The 18,571-nt window shown below is 49.3% G+C and overlaps 1 protein-coding gene across 1 annotated transcript; it reads left to right on the forward strand.

Annotated features, from left to right (window-relative positions):
- Positions 1-14,130: 14,130 nt before the first annotated feature.
- BROUX77_004098 (uncharacterized protein) lies at positions 14,131-16,419 on the forward strand (the record flags this gene model as incomplete). Its single annotated transcript, XM_073748824.1, has 2 exons — positions 14,131-14,430; positions 14,998-16,419. 2 exons carry the CDS (start codon positions 14,131-14,133, stop codon positions 16,417-16,419), a joined length of 1,722 nt encoding a protein of 573 aa, XP_073606523.1.
- Positions 16,420-18,571: the final 2,152 nt, after the last annotated feature.

The following is an 18,571-nucleotide window of genomic DNA, read 5'->3' on the forward strand; positions in this document are numbered from 1 at the left end:
ACCAGAAATACATACAGCTGTTTAAAAACCAGCACCCGAATCCGCCTATAGATAGTTGCACTGGCGAAGTGTAATGACGTGCAGTTTCCCACCGCCCAGCTGCTAGGACTGTCCCTCTCTCGTGCAACCTCCAAACCAAACCCGGAATCCTGGCTAACTGCTGTAGTACCGCGCAAAAAGCGCAACAACCCCAAACCATCCCCCAAAGAAAAAGTGGAACCAAAACCAGCGCAGCCCTGCTGTGGAGCTACCATCCCCACCAACATTCATTCGTCGGCTAAAGGGTGGGAAAACGAGAAAAATTCTCGCAGACGAACCAATCAGCGGACGTGGCCTGGGGGCTCTCGAAAGAGCGAAAAAACCACGGCCAGATGAGCCTCCAGAAGTCTGGTGATCGTGGGACCTGAAGAAAGAAAAGTTGGCGTAACCGTAGCGTGCGCAATGGATGAGGCACAGCGATACGGTTCCCGCGCCACGGGGCGGACTACCTGAACCTTCCAGAAAGGCGGTCCATCGAGAGTGAGTGTGTCTCCCTGAGGTGCAGTGCAGAGTGCTCGAGGGGCCGACGGTCGTAGCGGTGGTGAGAAAAGGGGCGAACGTCGACGAGATCAACCCACGAGAGGGGAAAAAGACGGGCTCAAGGCCTCACAACTCGAAAAAAGAATAGACGCAGCTTTGGGGATATGTGCGCGCTCGTTCAAGCCCACAACGAGGGGGGAATGTTCGTTTTTTGGCCAGGGGGCGACATCTTGAACTCAAAGGTGCCACCCCGAGGGTTGTAGGAGGGAAGGTTGGTTCATTATTGGTGGTTGGTTCAGCTAGGCCTAGTCCCAAAGATTATGAGTCGGGAGGATCTCGTTTCAAGGTTACACACGATTACACCAACATCTATTTGTGCAGTTGTGAACAACGCCATTATCCAGAATCGGCAAAATGTGAGCAAAATGACGGAGAGTCTCCCGCCCGCCCAACATCCCCGGAAAAATAAACAAAAAGAGTCAACCTCTGCTGTCAATCTCAGCATCACAACGGACAATAAGGAAGGTTCTGGGGTGAACCGGGATTGAACCGGTGACCTTTAGATAACTCTCTACTGAGACGGCTGAAGTTTGTTGTGGCTTCAGTCTAACGCGCTCCCAACTGCGCCACCACCCCTCTGGTTGTTGAATATGACTGCTGCAATAAGCCTCCAAAAAGCCCGCACGGGTAGAGTGGCCGTGGCCAGTGCGGCTGCCACACTACAACTTCGTTATCATAACGCCATGACGATGTTCTATTCACAGCCTAAAGTGCAAAAGATAACGGTCATTCTGCAAGATACGAGTTCTTCCGATGGTTGTGATGTTATCCTCAGCTCTGACACATGAGGTCAAGGGACGCATAGACTTTGATTACCAGTTTTCATTCAGCAGGCCTTTAGTTCAGTATTCCGCGGGAAACCGCGCTCATCTCGGCCTTGAAGGGTGGGTAGTGTCGGCCTAGAAGGGAAGTTCACGATTAAATGCGAATACGTCAGACGGAAGGATTGCGTTCTTCTCCATCTTTAGAAACCTTCTCCATGATTCTTTTTCGTTTTCCACCCGGGGGATTTGCGATGGCCAACCCGCTCATGTTGAGGACAGTCTGGAGAAGTGGGCAGGGCAGGGTAAGTAGCCCGCCCGTATGCAGAGGACGGTGGGCTCCTGTGTGGTAGGTTGTTGGGGCTGAGGTAGCACGAGACGATGGTCTATAACACTGCAGGATATAGAGCAAAGTCTGATGGGCCGTGCTATATAAGTTCTCTGCTGCCGCTCCTTGGGGAGACGGAGCCTATTCTCCTGTCATTGATGGCCCATTCTTATCTTTTCGCAGCATTCCACGCCCATCTCAGTACCCGTTCCGCACCCGCGCCTAGGAATACAACTACAATGGAAACATCGTTGCTACCGTCACATGTCGACTACAACCTTTTCATCGGCTGAAAGCCCCATCTACGCCGAAGAACATCGAGTTCCAGTTCATCTCACACTTCTTCAACAGGACTGCCCAGATATCTCAGGCTACACAAGCAATAATACCGTTACCAAGCCACACAGTTGCCAACGCCACGTCCAACCCTTCCAGTTGTCTGGTTCAGCCACACGCGTTTCGCCTGGTGCCCGTGGCGTTTAGATTCCAGCTGATGCTTGACTTCGACTCCTACAGAACGCCTTGATCGCGAGACCCCCAAGACGAAGAAGGAGTCACTTAAAGCTGAATAATATTACTACTTTCTTCTTCTTTTTTTATTTTTTGCTCTGTATTTTCTTACCGATGTACATCCTTTCGTTTCGCGGCTTCGACTTCCAATCTATCGCCTGCGATGTCTCGAGATCCTCAACCCTCCCTTGCTTTCAGTTCTTGACCGTCACGTATAACTTGAGCACTGTTTATTTCCCTGGCTCTAATCTCTAGTCTGTTTTGACGTTTAGTCATTTCCACATCTAACAACTACCTATCATCTGGAAATCAATCTTGTATTCACTCATGGCTGCCCTGCGCCATGGGCTCGATGGTCCATGCCCACCACAACAAAGACGCCAACGCCAACGCAGACAGGCGGTCTTGGCTTTATTTTTCCCCCCCAAGTTACGCCTATCAGTCCCCATTCTGAAAATGCCCCAGAGAAGAAGGGAGACCCCTGGTCCGTGGGGTCGCCTGAGCTGTTATTGCGCGATAGCCTAAACCCCCCAAGAAGCCATTCTGAGACCTGACGCACATGTTGAAAGGATCTCCAGATGGGTGGGGTCTTTTTCCTTCACGAGAGCCAGAGCCAGAGCCAAATGTGTCCTGTTCCCTTTGGCGTCCGCCCCAAGTCAAAATATACGCGTTGGCCCAAGATTCTTGGTGAGAGTGGGGTGTGAGGACTACGTAAGAACTGGGGCCTGAAAAAAAAAAAAAAAAAAAAAAAAAAAAAAAAAAGCCCAGCCAACGGCAACTGGCCACACCGCACGACTATCGAATCGAATGCCTCGCAATATTCAATGATTTCGATAACGCATGCTTACGACCGGCTATAACAGCCTTGGCCGGATAACAAGCAGCAAGTAGCTGGGATACGACACACGCGACACGACGCCAGTCCTCCAGCTGTATCCCCGACTTGCAGGCCAAGCTTTCCTTTTTTCTCTTTCTCTCGTTCCCGAAGCCTTGCCCAGCACGCTAAGCTCTTCTCGGTATATAACACGCAACGGCATGCAGACCTAGTTAAGAGCCAAGATCGACATTTTCCCTAGAAGTCAAGCCTGTTGGCATCATCCTTTTTGTGTCCTAGCTACCTATGGCTCCCGTCTAAAAAGACTTGGCCGTGGCATTTGTACAACATGCGAAACAACGTTTACAATCCTTCCGGGCGACTAGCACCATATAGACTCCGGGCCAAAGTTACAAATGAGGAAATGACATATCTCGGTCATTGGATGCGATGTTGATTTGCACAAGGCGACTAAAGGGTCGTTCGATTATATTAGCCGGAAGATTCCTTTGGCGACATGCAAATCTCGAGATTATCGGTCTAAATCGTCAGTGATCTCAACCGCCAGACTATCCGTCTCGGCCAACGTAATGCATTCTACAAACAAGATCCTAGCCCAGTCCCAGTGTTGCTCCTTGAAGCAAGGCGACCATGGCGTCATAAATCCGGAACCCTTGACTCAGAAGAGCTAGGGGGCGAAGATGGAGATGAACAGGACAGAGCTATTGGGTCGGGAATCCGTTCTTTTCCAGACTTCATCCGAGCTTCAAAGTCTAATGCACCCCTCCAATCTTGATATCGAAGCACAGAGCAGACTAGCAAACTCAATCGTGTACACACTTGGCTCCACGCACTTTATCTGGTCCTGCCCCCACCAACACACCACCCGCCTTGGTTGATAATCGAGATAGATGGATACAAGTGCTAGTATAGTAGCTATTTGAATTTGCGCATGTACGTACATATTCACAGTTGTGCTTGAATGTAGTTGGTTATATAGTTGTATGTACATACATGAACATGGGCGCATACACATGTACTATCTATCCGTCATTCCTTACTTCCGCAAGATGCAGTACGGCCCACAATTGAATCTCAATGCACATTAGAATCTGGCAAACAAAAGCACGGCAGACGAACTATGCGGTTGGACAGAGAACCTGATCATACGATGAGCCTGGATTCAACGGGCATCGACTTGCCGGATGCCTCCATGTATGGTTATATGCTTTTCTTTGTATGCATCAGAGAGACCAGGAATAGGTTTCTTGGCACCGCGCGTATGCAGGTAAAGATATAGGTTGCGCTGCATCCGCATCTGCATCTGCATCTATACTTCTGTGTCCGCTTTTGCCTTTGCCTCTACACTGCTTTCCTATGGCGTTGCAAGGTTGCTGTCGTCATGTAAGCTGGTGGCAATATCTGAATATCGTAACAGGCGAAGCATGTTGGAGGCTTCTGGGTCGTCTTCATAAGAGTCTGGTGTAATATACTCCAAGTCTCAGCCCATCGCAAACCCTGTCATGTGATTCAGATGTAGGTTGAATTACGCAATCGATATCAAGTTTCGATACTTTGGGCTTCTTTCTAGAGTCGTTAGTTATATAACTACCCCATACGTTACAGCGTACCTCTGCTCCCCCAGTCTCCATATTAGCCGCAGGATCGCGATGTTAGTCGACGTTACCTGGAGTCATCCAAGTATGTATGTACTAAGAGACATTTGTAGTGTATGCAGATGTGACGGTAGTACATGTCTATGTAGCAGTCCAGATCTTGGCATATCAAGGACCTTTTCTCTAGTCATTTTACCTTTGTTTTTTTCCATGCTGCTTGTTACCTTTCCATGCTTGAGAGCAGATAGCCAAGACAACGGGTCTAATCGGCCCGTGCTTTTGGATGGGCATGCAGGTGTCTTTGAATATCCGTTCTATGACGGTGCCTGTGCACTTCTACATAAGTGCTTCAAGTGGTGAAAACTTTCGCGGGTGGCATCATGGAGGTTTTCTGACCGGTCTGTTTCTTCTATATGGTGGTTCAGACTGTGGCTCGTTAGGCGTGCATGCGTCTGGACAGCAGAATAAAGAAATTCGTCTAAGGCGTCAGCTGCGTAGTCCGTGATAGTTAATCAATGTCACTCTGCCCTGCAATGGCCAGGTGAAATGTCGACCATACAGCGTCTATGTATATCAGTACATATTTCTACTTGTGCCTGTATATACATATGTATGTACATACATATGTGCGAGACAGAAGGCGCCAACCGACCAACCATGAACTTTTGTCCATAGCGGCGTCGCCTTTCTTCCTTTTGACACGGGATGGGTGAGTGGAGATGTGGTTGCAGTAGATATTCTGGATGGCGATTTGGTTGGTCGATGGTTCAGGGTGTTTGTTGTTATCTCCATGTCGTGGCTGGCTGGCTGGTGTATTGGCGCTTCATCAGGGAGGAGTGATAGAATACCACCTGAAAACATATGACCTGCAGTAGTAAAAAAAAAAGGCTGGTTAAGGCTACAACCATGGTGTCCCCCAAGATTTACGGGGAACCAGAGTAAATGGGACAAGTATTTACATCAGTTGCAGCAGCTGGTGTAGCAATGGCGATTGATGAGTCTGGCTGGCGTTGCATCAGCTCTTAGCGTCAACAACTATTGGCGGTATTGTAACATTATCAAGCAGCAATAAGCACCGGGACAAAGTTTCACGGCACCATAAGGAGAAGACGAAGAAGACGCAGCTCGGCGAGGCCGACCGTCTGCCAGCCGCCAAGGCCGGGGATTGGCTCACAAACGTGTCTAGCCTTGGGCGTCTCATCCCATTGGCTCCGCTGGTTCTGGCGCTGTGTCTTTTTTTTGCCCGTTGCTTTCTTTATCTTTGGGTGGATTGTGCCGTTATCAAACACCATTGTGTACAAGCCGAGTCGATGTTGTGGGAGTGGACGTGATCTGGTTGATGAGCACTGGGCACGGGGTGGTAGTACATATGTGTGCCTGTCTGTACATAACATAAAAATGCGAGTAGAAAAGTTGTAGCAATGGGATAATGCTCCCGAAGCAAAGGAAGTCTTCCGAAGGACGGTTGTTTTGTTCTTTGGTGTCTGTCTGTCTGTCTGCCCGCATCGTCAGCGTACTTCTCATACTGTAGCTACAGCACTCGTTTGCTTATTTTTCAGTGGCTGTGTAGGGCTGTACGCACTGTTTGTTGTTTGCTGTTTGTGGTAAAAGCCCCACTCTCAGAGCCACAAGAAAAATGATCAGTAGCAAATGCAAGTGCAAGTGAAGGCCCCCCCCCCCCCCACTTATTACCTTCCAGGGCCTGTTTATTCCACCAATGACTAGCTACTACACTACAACACTGTGCGTTCTAGTCCTCTCCCCGTGTCTCTAGTATCACCAGACCCGTCCCCCCTTGCTCGTCTCCCCCTTGCCCGTCCGTCTGCCAGATCGCCTCAGATCTCAGTGCCGTGCCAGGAGACAAGCATTTCGCCTCTACCCTCTGAAAATGTTGCGTGGTGCATGCTGTCTTCAACAGCCAGCAATTTATCTCCAGAGAAATCTTGGACAAAGCCGGGAATAACAGGATAGGCTGAATTAAACCTACGGTGCATATAAATACACGCACGCACTTGCATACATGCACGCAACCCAGGCCCGCATCTGAAACGCCCGCAGGCCCCATTGAACAAGGTTATAGATAAGAAGCATGGCACAATCGTCGCTGTCAGCATCCAGAACAAGTCGGTCCCTCCGGCCGCCTCACGCTGTTGTACATACCCGTATCATGGTGTATATCTTGTATTCGGGCAACGCCCACGCTATCGAGTCGAATATCGCGCGTGCACCATGGAGGCGGACCCTGCTCACCTGTACAATGGCCTTGTATATCCTCGTGGGTTGTGCGGCCGCGTCGTTTCTTAGCTACCTTTTCTTCTCCGGCCATCCGCCCTCTATTCAGACATCTGTGTTCTCCAGAACCGGATCGGACCGGGAGTGCGGGTGGTGGCTAGGGGTGCACAAAGACGCACAAAGACGTGTGCGTAGACAGAGGATGCCGAACATGGGACTCATTGGATGAATCGATGGGCCTGACCAAACCCCAGACCCATGCTAGCCGTGAAAGGAATCCTTTCGCTGCTTTCTGGCCCTGAGTGAATATATCGAGCAGCCAGTCATTTCATGCGCAGAGTGCAGTCTGCAGTCTGCATCACGAAAAAGGACAACTCGCCATGGCCGCCAGGCCCCGACCGACGCCAATGCCAACACCAACGCCTGCATACATTTCCTTATCCGTCTGGCTATCTGCCTCCATGGCTGTGCTTTTGAGAAGTTGTCGAAGTCATCTTCGGAGAACACCTCCGCTCGTATCCGGAGCCCGTCTGTATCACGAGGTGTGCTTTTTTGGAGGCCGATTTGTCACAGCTCGCCATCACAAGATCTGATCTCCAACGCTGTGCTCTGGCATCTTCCACTTCTTTGCCTGTTTTGTCGGCTTCTGCTATTTCTCTTAGTCTTGCTGGTATTGGCATCTCCAACAGGCTTGACCCAAACACCAATAACTACGTACATATGTATGTACAGATCTTCCTGGCGACCACAACCAGGTGCTTGCGGTCGGTCGGCTTGGGGTCCCCTTGCCAGACTTGGCAGTGGGTGGCGGCTGCGCTTTGGCAGCTGACTGAAGCTTAGATCAAGCCAAGACGTTTTCTGTTGTTCTCCATCTATTCGCTGCGTCTTCTTTGTCTGTCAGTGTCAGATAGATCTGACTTGGGCTTGGTTAGTTGGAGACAAAGCCTTGGCTTTGTTGTTTGCTGTGCACGGCAACGGCAGTCTTCATGCGATGAGGATTGGATCGGATGGGATGGGATGTGCTTTTCCAGCAAAATCCGCCCCCAAGACTGAGTCTGAGGCTGAACTGAACATGCGACTCGTGAAACAGCCGGTACTTCTTCACGCCCGATTAACAAATGTGTGGGCATATACATGCACGCTACTTTCGACTTCTTCATGACTACCGTTACAGTGATCAAAACTTCATACGTGGAGGCCCCAGTACGTGGAATACAAATAAACACACCAACACAAGTACATGCGTACCTTCCAATCGCCTGGAACAAAAAAACCCTCCGAGATAATACCTTGCACACACATAACTAACTATGCATAACTATGAATAGTTGGTTATAGTTAGAGTAATTGCATGGAATCCCGGTTCCAATTCCACGAACTCAGCGTCAACTCCAACATAACAGTCTCGAGCACCAGCTCATGTCTTTTTTCCGCACTTTTTTTGTTACGTTTTTAATTTCCTTCAAGCTTGTGTGTTTGAACCCCAAGTTTGCATGTCAAACCCAAAAAAAAAAAAAAAAAAAAAAAAGGTGACGATGATGAAAGACAAGCCTTTATGTGAGACAAGTACTAAGGTACTACCCATACAAACTGATTTGTACACATACAGTAACTAGTTACCTGGAGAAGAGCAGATTGTATGTAAGCATATACGAGCATGTGGTACTACTGGTATTGTAGGACTGTATTAATGAGCGATTTAATCTCTTGCCGATGAATGATGGATACCTAGCTAGCAATAGTTGACGTCTTCCTTCTTTCTTCCTTCTGGACCTATTCAGAGCTAGGGTTATCTAACAACTCACTACTCTTAGGTTTATCCTTCCGTCTCCCATTCATTCACTGAGCTCTTCTTCCCTTCTTCCCGTTTCTTCGTCTTTACATTGTCTCTCTCCTCCCCCGCCCAAAGAAAAAAAAAACTCCCCAAAAAATGCGGCGTCTTTCTTTGTACTCGCCTATTTCTGGCGTCATTTTTCTCCCCCGACTTCAACCTGCCCAATGCTTTCTCATTCCGGGTCGCTTGAATCCGCTCAAACGAATACACATTCACGCAAGCAAGACCTTATCAGTCCCTCTTTCGCGATAGCCGACTCAGCAGCAAATGACGGTTGGTCCATTTGTCGCTTCGCCGTCACAAAATAGCGCTTTATAACTATAACTGGACCTGTCTCGCTTGTTCATATGTGTTAATATTCTGGGTTGATGTGCGTTTCTGTACAGTGAGGGCTGGCCTTGGCGCTATCCTTGGTTAGCGCTAGCGTTGTTGTTATGTTCTCACGGACGACCCATTGTTCCTTGCTGACTGAACAAACATAGTGCGTAGTCCGTTGGCCTTTACATGTGTACAGGTACAATATAACGACACGTACATGCGCAGTTTCTGGATTCCGGGCCAAGGATCTGGAATTGGAACCTCATCGTTAGGGTACTTGATAGTCTTCGCGATTACTTGCGCTTTTGAGCTACTCGTACACATCTGCTCTCCAATTGGTGCTTGTATTAATCAGTATTTGCCTATTTGAGGGGAATGGGACGTGTCTTAGCTATGTAACTCTGTGTTCTTGATTGGCCAGCCTTTTTGCTTGAACATGCACTGGCCTTCTGGTTATCATGTATCATGAAGGTGGCCTGAGAATCAGTTTCTGGAAACCTGTCACTTCTCCTATTGTTTATTCTTGGGCCTTCTTGGGGTCTGGCTCCGGCCATGCGCCCATGCGCCCACGCCCCCCTCTCCCTCCTCCCCCAACACCAATCAAGACAACAAACAGCGCGGACAGGCCCCGAACTGTTCTCTTTTGCCCATATGGCCGGTCTTTAATTAAAGTCTTACCAAAAAGCTTAACTTTGTTCTGGCTGTCATATCAATTACGCTCAGAATCTCCAATCCAATCTGTACCTATCTACATGTGTATGTACATAATAGACTGACGCGAGGGTGCAAGTACAAGTTTACAAACACACAATGATGCGTGGGAGGCAACTTGGGAGGCAGTGAGGCCAATTTACATAGCTACTAGTTAGCTGGTAGTAGTAGGGTTTATGCGCGCGTGAGGCAACCCAGTTTGAGTCTTCCTTTTCTTTCTTCCATTTCTTTCGACAGCTTCTCCCCAGTTTCCTATTTGGTAATAACGGGAGCAACGGGGGCTACCATCGTCAATTTGCGATGAGTTACTGCTCTCCTCTAACAACTTTGGGCTTTATTTCTAGGGTTGGTAGCCTTGATGTCCTCTCGGGGGCTAATGACAGTGTTGTAATTTGTGTCACACCAAGGTCACATGTATTTTTGACTCGTCATTTATTAACTAGTCAGTCAGTACAGCAACAAAATCGCTGCCCTTGTTCTGTCTACATCCAGTCGCTAGTTGGCTATTAGGAGTCCCGATTCTCTCGGAACACAACTCCATCTTGGCACTTTTTCATTTCTTGGCCACACCTCCAAGGCCGATGCAAAGAAAGCCTTCCATCCGGGCTACCTGAAAGTTGGCCTACTATAGCTGGTCTGTGCATTGACGAATACATATTGGGACACGCCTGCGTCAAAAGGGGGTGCCGTCTATGATTTTGCCCTGTCGGGTTCTAATACGGACGATGATGGCCTTCTTTTTGTTTTCGTAGCCTTTGGCCACCGTGCTTTTCGGGTCCGTAGTTCCTTCATCGCCGTTTAATGACGACATGCAGCCTGCCTGCTCCCTGCTGAGTAAAGATTAGTCGTTCTGGAACAAGTGGTAAGTTAAGATCCAAGCCGTTATAGCACAATAACACACAGTTGTATTATTCGCGATCCACAAAAGGATGGCCTATATTGCAGATAGAGATATCGGCCTCGGTATGCACTCCATTTCCTTGGAGCTTCTAGAAATATGAGGGAAGAAGCATAACTTGGAAATCTCCATTCGTGATTCTTGTGAGTTGAAGTGGCCTCAAACTGATTCGTTTTTCATTTTTCATTGGAAATGGGTGTCTTGGGAAGCAAAAAGCGAGCACATTTTGGGTATTAGCCATGACAGTGAATGTCATCGTCTTGGCAATCTATAAACACTGTAGCCAAGTGACCACGGTATGCATGACATGCTTCGAATTATGCGTGGGGGGGGGTCTTCTCTTTGCACTAACCGTGGTCGTTGAAAAGCTAAGTCGACAAGTACCTCATCTTGCGAGCATGGGGTCCATGGGCAGCCCTAGACCACAACTAGATAAAGTTTCTATTTGTGAAGCCAGCTCATAAGCCACACCTATAACTGTATAGACCGATGAAGACATAGTCACGCCCTAGTACAGCTATGTACAATGTATGACTTGCGGTTCTATCCCATAAGCCATGATCTGATTCCGCGCCTTGCTAAACGGAGCTCACACGCATGAAATAGCTCACACAACCAACCAGCTGGCTATTTAGCCATGTACTATGTCTGTATGCGGCTGTAATTTGCAAGCAAATCGACATGTATTCATCAGAGCTGGAGGAGTAAACACGCAACCATAGTTGGAGGCGACACATCACGATGAATGCTTGATCTATCAAAGCTGAAAATCTACGAAGCTTGCGCTTATGTGTTATATTACAAGAAGCGTGTATGCACTTTTGAAGCTCCAAGCAACTATATAGTTTAAATAGCAACGAAACACGCAGTTGCTGATGCCGGATACAGCAGCGCTGGACATGATATCATCCGATAACCATGACCCCAAGCCGGTCGCAAGGTTCCTTTTTTGAGGACTATCTCCGGCCCGTCGCACGACATGGGCTCAATCGCACCTACAAGCGGGTCTCGTCGTAAATAGTTAGCCATCAAGACCTGGAGGAGCGTGAGCCTACGCTTGTTGCGATAACTGTGTAGATGGATTAGTGCTGGCTTTACAAATGAGGCCTGGCCTGCTCTCTTGTCAGAGCACAAAAAGGGCCTCTCTGCATGCACATACTACATAATTGAGTGGTGGGGGTAGGAAGATGCAAGATGTAAATATGTAAATATGTAAATGCTGATGAGGACGACTGACACTAGAGTAGTTGATTATTATCTGAACTTGCAGCTATTGGCTAGTGCTTAGGGTTCAGTCTCCAAAGATGCATGGGGCTATACCTACGCTCTCCTCTACCTTCAAATCATGATCTCGGACAAGGGTCGGTGTTTGAGGGCACACACACGAGATTTAAACCCTGACATGTCAAGTGCCAGGCATGAATTGCACTGGTGTTTGAGGTATTCAGGTACAAGGTGATATGGTAGACAAGCCAGCAGGGCGAACAAGCTTTCATGTGCCACGCTGCTAATTTTCTGGGTGCAGCGATAGGGCTAGGAGGCCAGAAGAGGAGGGCGCTGCCAGGCGCGTCGTGATGAGATGCGATCTGTGTTAAGGCTTGAAGGTCGCCTGGTGCTGGCAGTGGTCTTTTTTTTTTCTTTTTTTCTTTTTCTAACGGTCGTCGGAGTCTACGAGGCCATAATGACGAGCGCTGCAGTGCTCGCCTGACCAAAAAAGAAAAACCAGGAAGAGCTGCAGGTCGAAGACAAGCTTTGGGCTGGTGTAGAAGGGGGCGTATGGGTGGACTGGGACTAACGGCACATTGCGGCAAAAATCAAAATAAACAACACAGTTAACTAGTCAAAATAAAAAAAGAGATGGTTGCAACAATGAGAAGACAGACGATGTCGCGTCGGGCAGGTTTCTGGGATAAGCCCTGGGGGACTTTTGCAGGCACTTCTGTACCGACTTAACACCTGTAGGTGCAGTGTCGGGCCTGGCTCTGTTAGTGACGACATGGTGTCAGTCAGAGCAGCAAGCTCCAGTCAATCCCAGCCAGTCCCAGAGATGCTATTTCAACACCCCCCGGCCTGTCGGTTGTCCTCCATCTGCGGTGGTGGGTCTTTTTTAACTTTGGCTTACTGGGGGATCCTAGTCGCGAACGTGCTGTCTTCTGTCCTCTGTTCCTCCGTCGACCCACCCACAAGGGTTCGAGGGTTACCATGCAACCTCAGATTTCTAAAAGCAGTGCTGAGGGAGCGAGGACGACGACGATAAGGACGGGCAACTCCATAGACAGAAACCCGTCATTGAGCGGCCACGGCTGCGACGGGTGGTGGAAATCCCCTCCACAAGCTAAGAGACAATTCGGCGGCGAAAAAAAAGGGTAAAAAAAAAAGACGAATAGTAGGAGGCGAAATGTTGGACCGTCCACACGAAACTGGGCTAGAGATGAAAACCGCCGAGAGCGCGAGTACAAGTCGCAATGCCAAATCACAAGCAAGCACGACATTGCCGATAACGTTGACTGGGGCAGTCTTGCTCTCCGTGTCTCTGCCATTATACAGAACATGTCTCACGTCTCACCCCCCCCCCCCCCCCCACACACACGCTTTTGTGGTCCGTGTCGATAGTGAACAAAGCCTACCCCGGTAACCTGTCGACTGTCTATCAGTCCCATATCTAGTATACCTATGGTCTTGGCCTTTGCCCGTCTCTCATCGCCTTGGCACGCCGTCCACCATGCTCTTTGGAGACCTACGTTTCTGTGTGAGCGTTTCCGGTAGACGCTGGACATCAGGCAATTTGGCGTAGTCAGTAATATAGCAATAACCAGTGTGTGTATCTGTAGCCAGTCCAGTAGATATCAGTGAATGCTGCTCTGGGTCTTCAGTCTTCAGGCCTGCCCGGCCGTCTCCGTCAACTGCCAGTCACCACTCGCCAAACTTGCTGTTGCTGACGTGCCCTGGTCCTGTTTCTTCGGCTGCGCTGGATACCTGGCTCCGGCTGTTTTTTTTTAGCGTCTGGAGCGCTGTAGTGCCGCTGGAGCTTTTTTGGAGGTGACGGCCAAACTAAGCACCAGTTTGTGCTTGTGCTCGTGCTTGTGCCTGGGCCTGTGCCTGTGCTTATGTCCTTGGTCTTGCTCTTGTCGCTACTTCCGCTCTTCACACTAGCTACGCACCAAGCCCGCCCGCCCACTCACTCACTCACCCACCTGGCTGGCCGCCATCTCCCAAACCCGCATTTGATCTCAACTTTATTTAATGTCCCCGTTTCCCCCCTTCATTCTCGTCCTGTCCTGTCCCTTTCTTACTCATCCAGACTTCACAAGTCACGGCGAAGACCTCATCTACAGTTCATCTGTACCCACCCCGCCTTGGACCCTTCTCCTTTCCTTACTTATTTAATACATCCCCTCGCTCCCCTCTTTCTCTTCTTCTCTTGTCATCTCCCACCCACCCATTTCCATTGTCTCTCTTCCTCCCGTGGATACCACCTCTTAATACCGTCCACTCCTTGTCTCTCTTTGTGTGGCCTGTCTTCTTCATCATGGCCCACGACAACGACGGTTTCCCTGTCAAGATGTCAGACCCGGAGAAGGCTCCGGCCTGCACCAATGACACCAGCTCCGCCTCTGCCGTCCCCGCGCCCAGCTATGGGCGCTACTCCGAAGGGTTCTGGACCCGCAACGGTCTTTCTCTGTCTTCTTTTCGGCGTCGGATTGTCGCTGAGGGTGAAGCCCCTCAGCTGGATAAGACCATGAAGAAACGCCACCTGCATATGATTGCTATTGGCGGTTCTATCGGTGCGGGTTTCTTCGTTGGTTCTGGTGCTGCTCTGGCCAAAGGTGTACGTATAGCTAACTCTCTCGTCTCCCGTTCACACATCGCACCACTCCACCACCTTCTTCCATCTTTCATCCCACCTCACCCTCATCACGCACAAGTTTGCCCATTAGGGCTTGGCCTCGTGACCAATGCCTGTCCATCAAGCAATTGCTTGCGTTGGTCCTCCCCTCCCTTGGAAAGCAATTGCGTAGTCATCGCCTTAGCGTTGCACATGCATTTTTTTTGTTCTTCCGACCCTATTTGCCCCAACCAGACAAGTTCCTGGAATCCACTCCACTTACAGTCTAATGCACGCCTTTTCCCGAAGCCGCTTGGCGACTTTTCTCCTTCATCCTTCCACTTCATGTTCTACAGCATTTCAGCCACACCTGTCTAGTTGTTCTTTTAGGCGAATTATTATAGCTTTAGCTTGGCTTTTCTATTGGAATGCTTGTTCTTCGGCAGAGAGTTCCCAAAAATGGAACAAGTCGGCCCGTTTTAGGCACATCTCACTCCCACTAAAATGCCAATTCTCCCACCTCATCCTTCATGATAAGAAATACACCCCTGCTAACATGCATCCTTCTAGGGCCCTGGTTCTCTGCTTCTGGATTTCGCTATTATCGGTTTTATGATGTTCAACGTCGTATTTGCTCTTGGTGAATTGGCTGTGATGTACCCCGTCTCTGGTGGTTTCTACACCTACTCTAACCGCTTCATCGATCGTTCTTGGGGTTTCGCTATGGGCTGGAACTACGTCCTTCAGTGGGCTGTGGTTCTCCCATTCGAACTGGTGACGGCGTCCATCACAATCGGCTATTGGGATCGAGATGGCAACATCTCTCGCGGTGTCTGGATTACAGTCTTCATGTTGGTCATCATCATCATCAACATCTTTGGTACACTGGGTTACGCTGAGGAAGAGTTTATTTCTTCTTTCCTCAAGCTCACTGCCACTGTTGTTTTCATGTTCATGGCTGTCGTCTTCGTCTGCGGTGGTGGTCCTTCGCACGGTCGCTACAACGAGTACTGGGGTACCCGCTACTGGAGCGACCCTGGTGCATTCCAGAACGGCTTCCTTGGTTTCTGCTCCGTCTTCGTCACCGCCGCCTTTGCCTACTCCGGTACTGAGCTGGTCGGTCTTGCCGCTGCTGAGGCTAAGAACCCCGCCAAGGAGCTTCCCGGTGCCATCAAGCAGATCTTCTGGCGTATCTCTCTCTTCTACATTCTGGGCCTGTTCTTCGTCGGTCTGCTGATTTCATCCAAGGATCCTAACCTTCTGGATACCTCAAAGTCTGGCTCCGACACCTCTCCCTTTGTGCTTGTCGCTAGATACGCTGGTCTGCCTGGTTTCGCCCACTTCATGAACTCCATTATCCTGGTCTCCGTCATCTCCATCGGTGTGTCTGGTGTTTACGGTGGTTCCCGTACTCTGGTCGCTCTTGCCGAGCAGGGCTACGCTCCCAGCCTCTTCACCTACGTTGACCGTGCCGGCCGTCCCCTGCCTGCTGTTGGCCTGATCATTAGCTGCGCTCCCATTGCCTACGTCAACCTGACATCGGTTGGTAACTCGATTTTCGACTGGCTTTTGGCTGTCTCGGGTCTTGCTGCCCTGTTCACTTGGTCATCCATCTGCCTGTCCCACATCCGCTTCCGTCTGGCGTGGGCTAAGCAGGGTCGCTCTTTGGACATGATCCCCTTCAAGGCTGCCGGTGGTATCTACGGCTCGGCTATCGGTCTGGCTCTTAACATTCTGGTCCTAATTGCCTGCTTCTACGTTGCTATTCACGATCTGGATGCTGCTACCTTCTTCAAGAACTACTTGGCAGCTCCCGTTGTCCTGGCCTTCTGGCTCGGTGCTTTCCTGTGGAAGCGTTCTCCCTGGGTCACTCTTGAAGAGATTGATCTTGACACTGGTCTGCGCGAGCACGACTGGAACGAGATCAACGCCTTCCGCGCCAAGATTGCCGCCCTTCCCCTGTGGAGACGCATTGTCCACAAGATCTTTTAAGCAAGCAAAGGTCTTTGTTAAGTTAAGCCATCCTATGTGGCTAGGCAAACAGGCAGGACAGGGCTGTGGGACTTTCTGAGCATCTAGGCGTGTCTCTGTCACTTGGTTTCCTCTCTGCTTCTGGTGTGCCACGGTCTTTCCTGAGACTTTGGCCCGGATATCGAACATTGTCTCTGTTAGGGCTTCTGGCTTTGTTGTTTTTCTTTCATTTGTCTCCATGATCTCCTTGTCGTTTTTTCATCATCATCAGCTCATTAGAACATTGTGTTTTTTTGCATGTTTTCTTTTTTATATCATTATTTTCTCTCATCGTTCGTTTGATTGGTTTTGGCGTGAGTGAGCAAAAAAAGGATGGTCCATGAAAGGTTTTCGATGTATATGACTATACCCGCGTGCCAATGAACCTTTGTTGGTCGTTCCTGGCAGCTTAATCAACGTGATGTCATCTTGAAAATAAGAAGACCACTAGTAACTGTAATGTGAATTGACGTGTAGATGAAGGATGGAAAAAGCTGTTGGGGTGGTGAGATGATGGCAGTTTAAGAGTAAAGGAGGCCAGAACAAAGGATAAGACTCCGTCTATGTGTGTATGCCGTATAATACACAGTACAAGACGGATAATGGGCGGTCGGATGAGAAGGAAGAGGACTGGCTTTTTTTGGGGGGTGACAAAGACCTAGAAAACAAAACAAAAGAAAACGAAAAGAAAATCAACAGAGAAGAGAAAATAGACATGAGACGAAAAGCCAAAATCATAAGAACAAAAAACAAGAAGGCAAGCCAGCCCTCTTTATCTACGTCTGTAAGCTCCCTGCCATTGCGAAACAAAGCCTCGAAATCATGTCATCGGTAGATCACGCAACAGCTGCAATGTACAGCGCATGTACCAATGCATACAACTAGCCGTGCAAGTGTACTTTTACGCATGCATCCAGGTACATGTGTGTGTGTTTCTGTTTCCGAGCAGTAGTCATCAGTTGACTAACTGACTAGTTAGTTAGTGTACATGTGTACACATTAGTCATCGTGTCAAAGCGAAGGGCGTCGGCCAGCCGGGGTCTATGGACGTTGGACTAGCTGCAAGGCCGGTTCAAGCCGGGTGTAGCCGCGTAGGTTGGGCGGAAGATTATGCTTGGTGGCGGGAGTACATGCGAACGAACGCTAGCAACGATGCAAGTTGAAGGGCGCGGCAAAAGGCATGTAGACTGGACTGGACGGGCGGGTGGTGATTGAATGGATAGGATGGAAGAGAGGGCTGGCTGGGCTGGACTTTGGTGTCTCAGATCGACGCCCTTTGCACGACACAGAAGTCATAACCAAAGCATCCGACTACGAGCACTGCAAGCCTGGATGCATTCGTAGTTGCTCGTGGAGCTTGTGTCGAAGTTGCGTACATGCGCCGCGGTTGATGCCATGGGGTATCTCGTTCAGCTGCTTTATTGACGACTCCTGCCGGCCAGGTGGCGTTGGCGTTTATGCCGCCGGCGCTGTGTTTTCTTTACATACAAGATGTCGTTTATTGTGTACAGTGAACAAGGGACCGCCCTGGTTCCACGGAATGTTCGTCCAGGAGAAGTTGTGTATGTGTGTAGTTGGCATGCAAGTACGTGTGTATACATACATATAGAGCTACTTATGTAGTTACATGCATTCAGCGGCCTGTCTTCATGCTTCAAGTTAAGCCGGCGGAAAACCAAAGGGCGTATGGAGTTGATTCCTCGAGATGAAGGAGCCCAGGATACATGACCAATACCGCTACTAGTTACTAATTAACTAACTTTGACTAGTGGTCTGCCTGCAGAATCCCGGTTAATCAGCCATAGCTCTTCGGCCTAGCGCGGATCATGTCCATGCTACAGTCTCGCGAGCTACACCATGAACCAAGGTTCAAAGACAGCAACACGGGCCGTCGGAAAAACGCCCGCCGCGGAAAAGAAAAGAAAATGAATGGTTCTGTTAGTATCGTCTTCAATCTCGGGAGCTAGAAGGCGATGGAAGATCATTTTAAGGTGAAAGGTAAAGAATAGGTAAGTCTCTGTAACTATCAAGCGTCGTCAAAGCTTGGACGCATTTTGTGAAGAAAGCCCTTGTTTTTATGAGTACGATTGATTGAACATACAGTGTCTTCATCCACATGATGCTTCTCGTTGAT

This window comes from Berkeleyomyces rouxiae, assembly GCF_048999995.1.
Source record: "Berkeleyomyces rouxiae strain 22BRR77 chromosome Unknown BrBRR77_ptg000003l, whole genome shotgun sequence".
NCBI lineage: Eukaryota > Fungi > Ascomycota > Sordariomycetes > Microascales > Ceratocystidaceae > Berkeleyomyces > Berkeleyomyces rouxiae.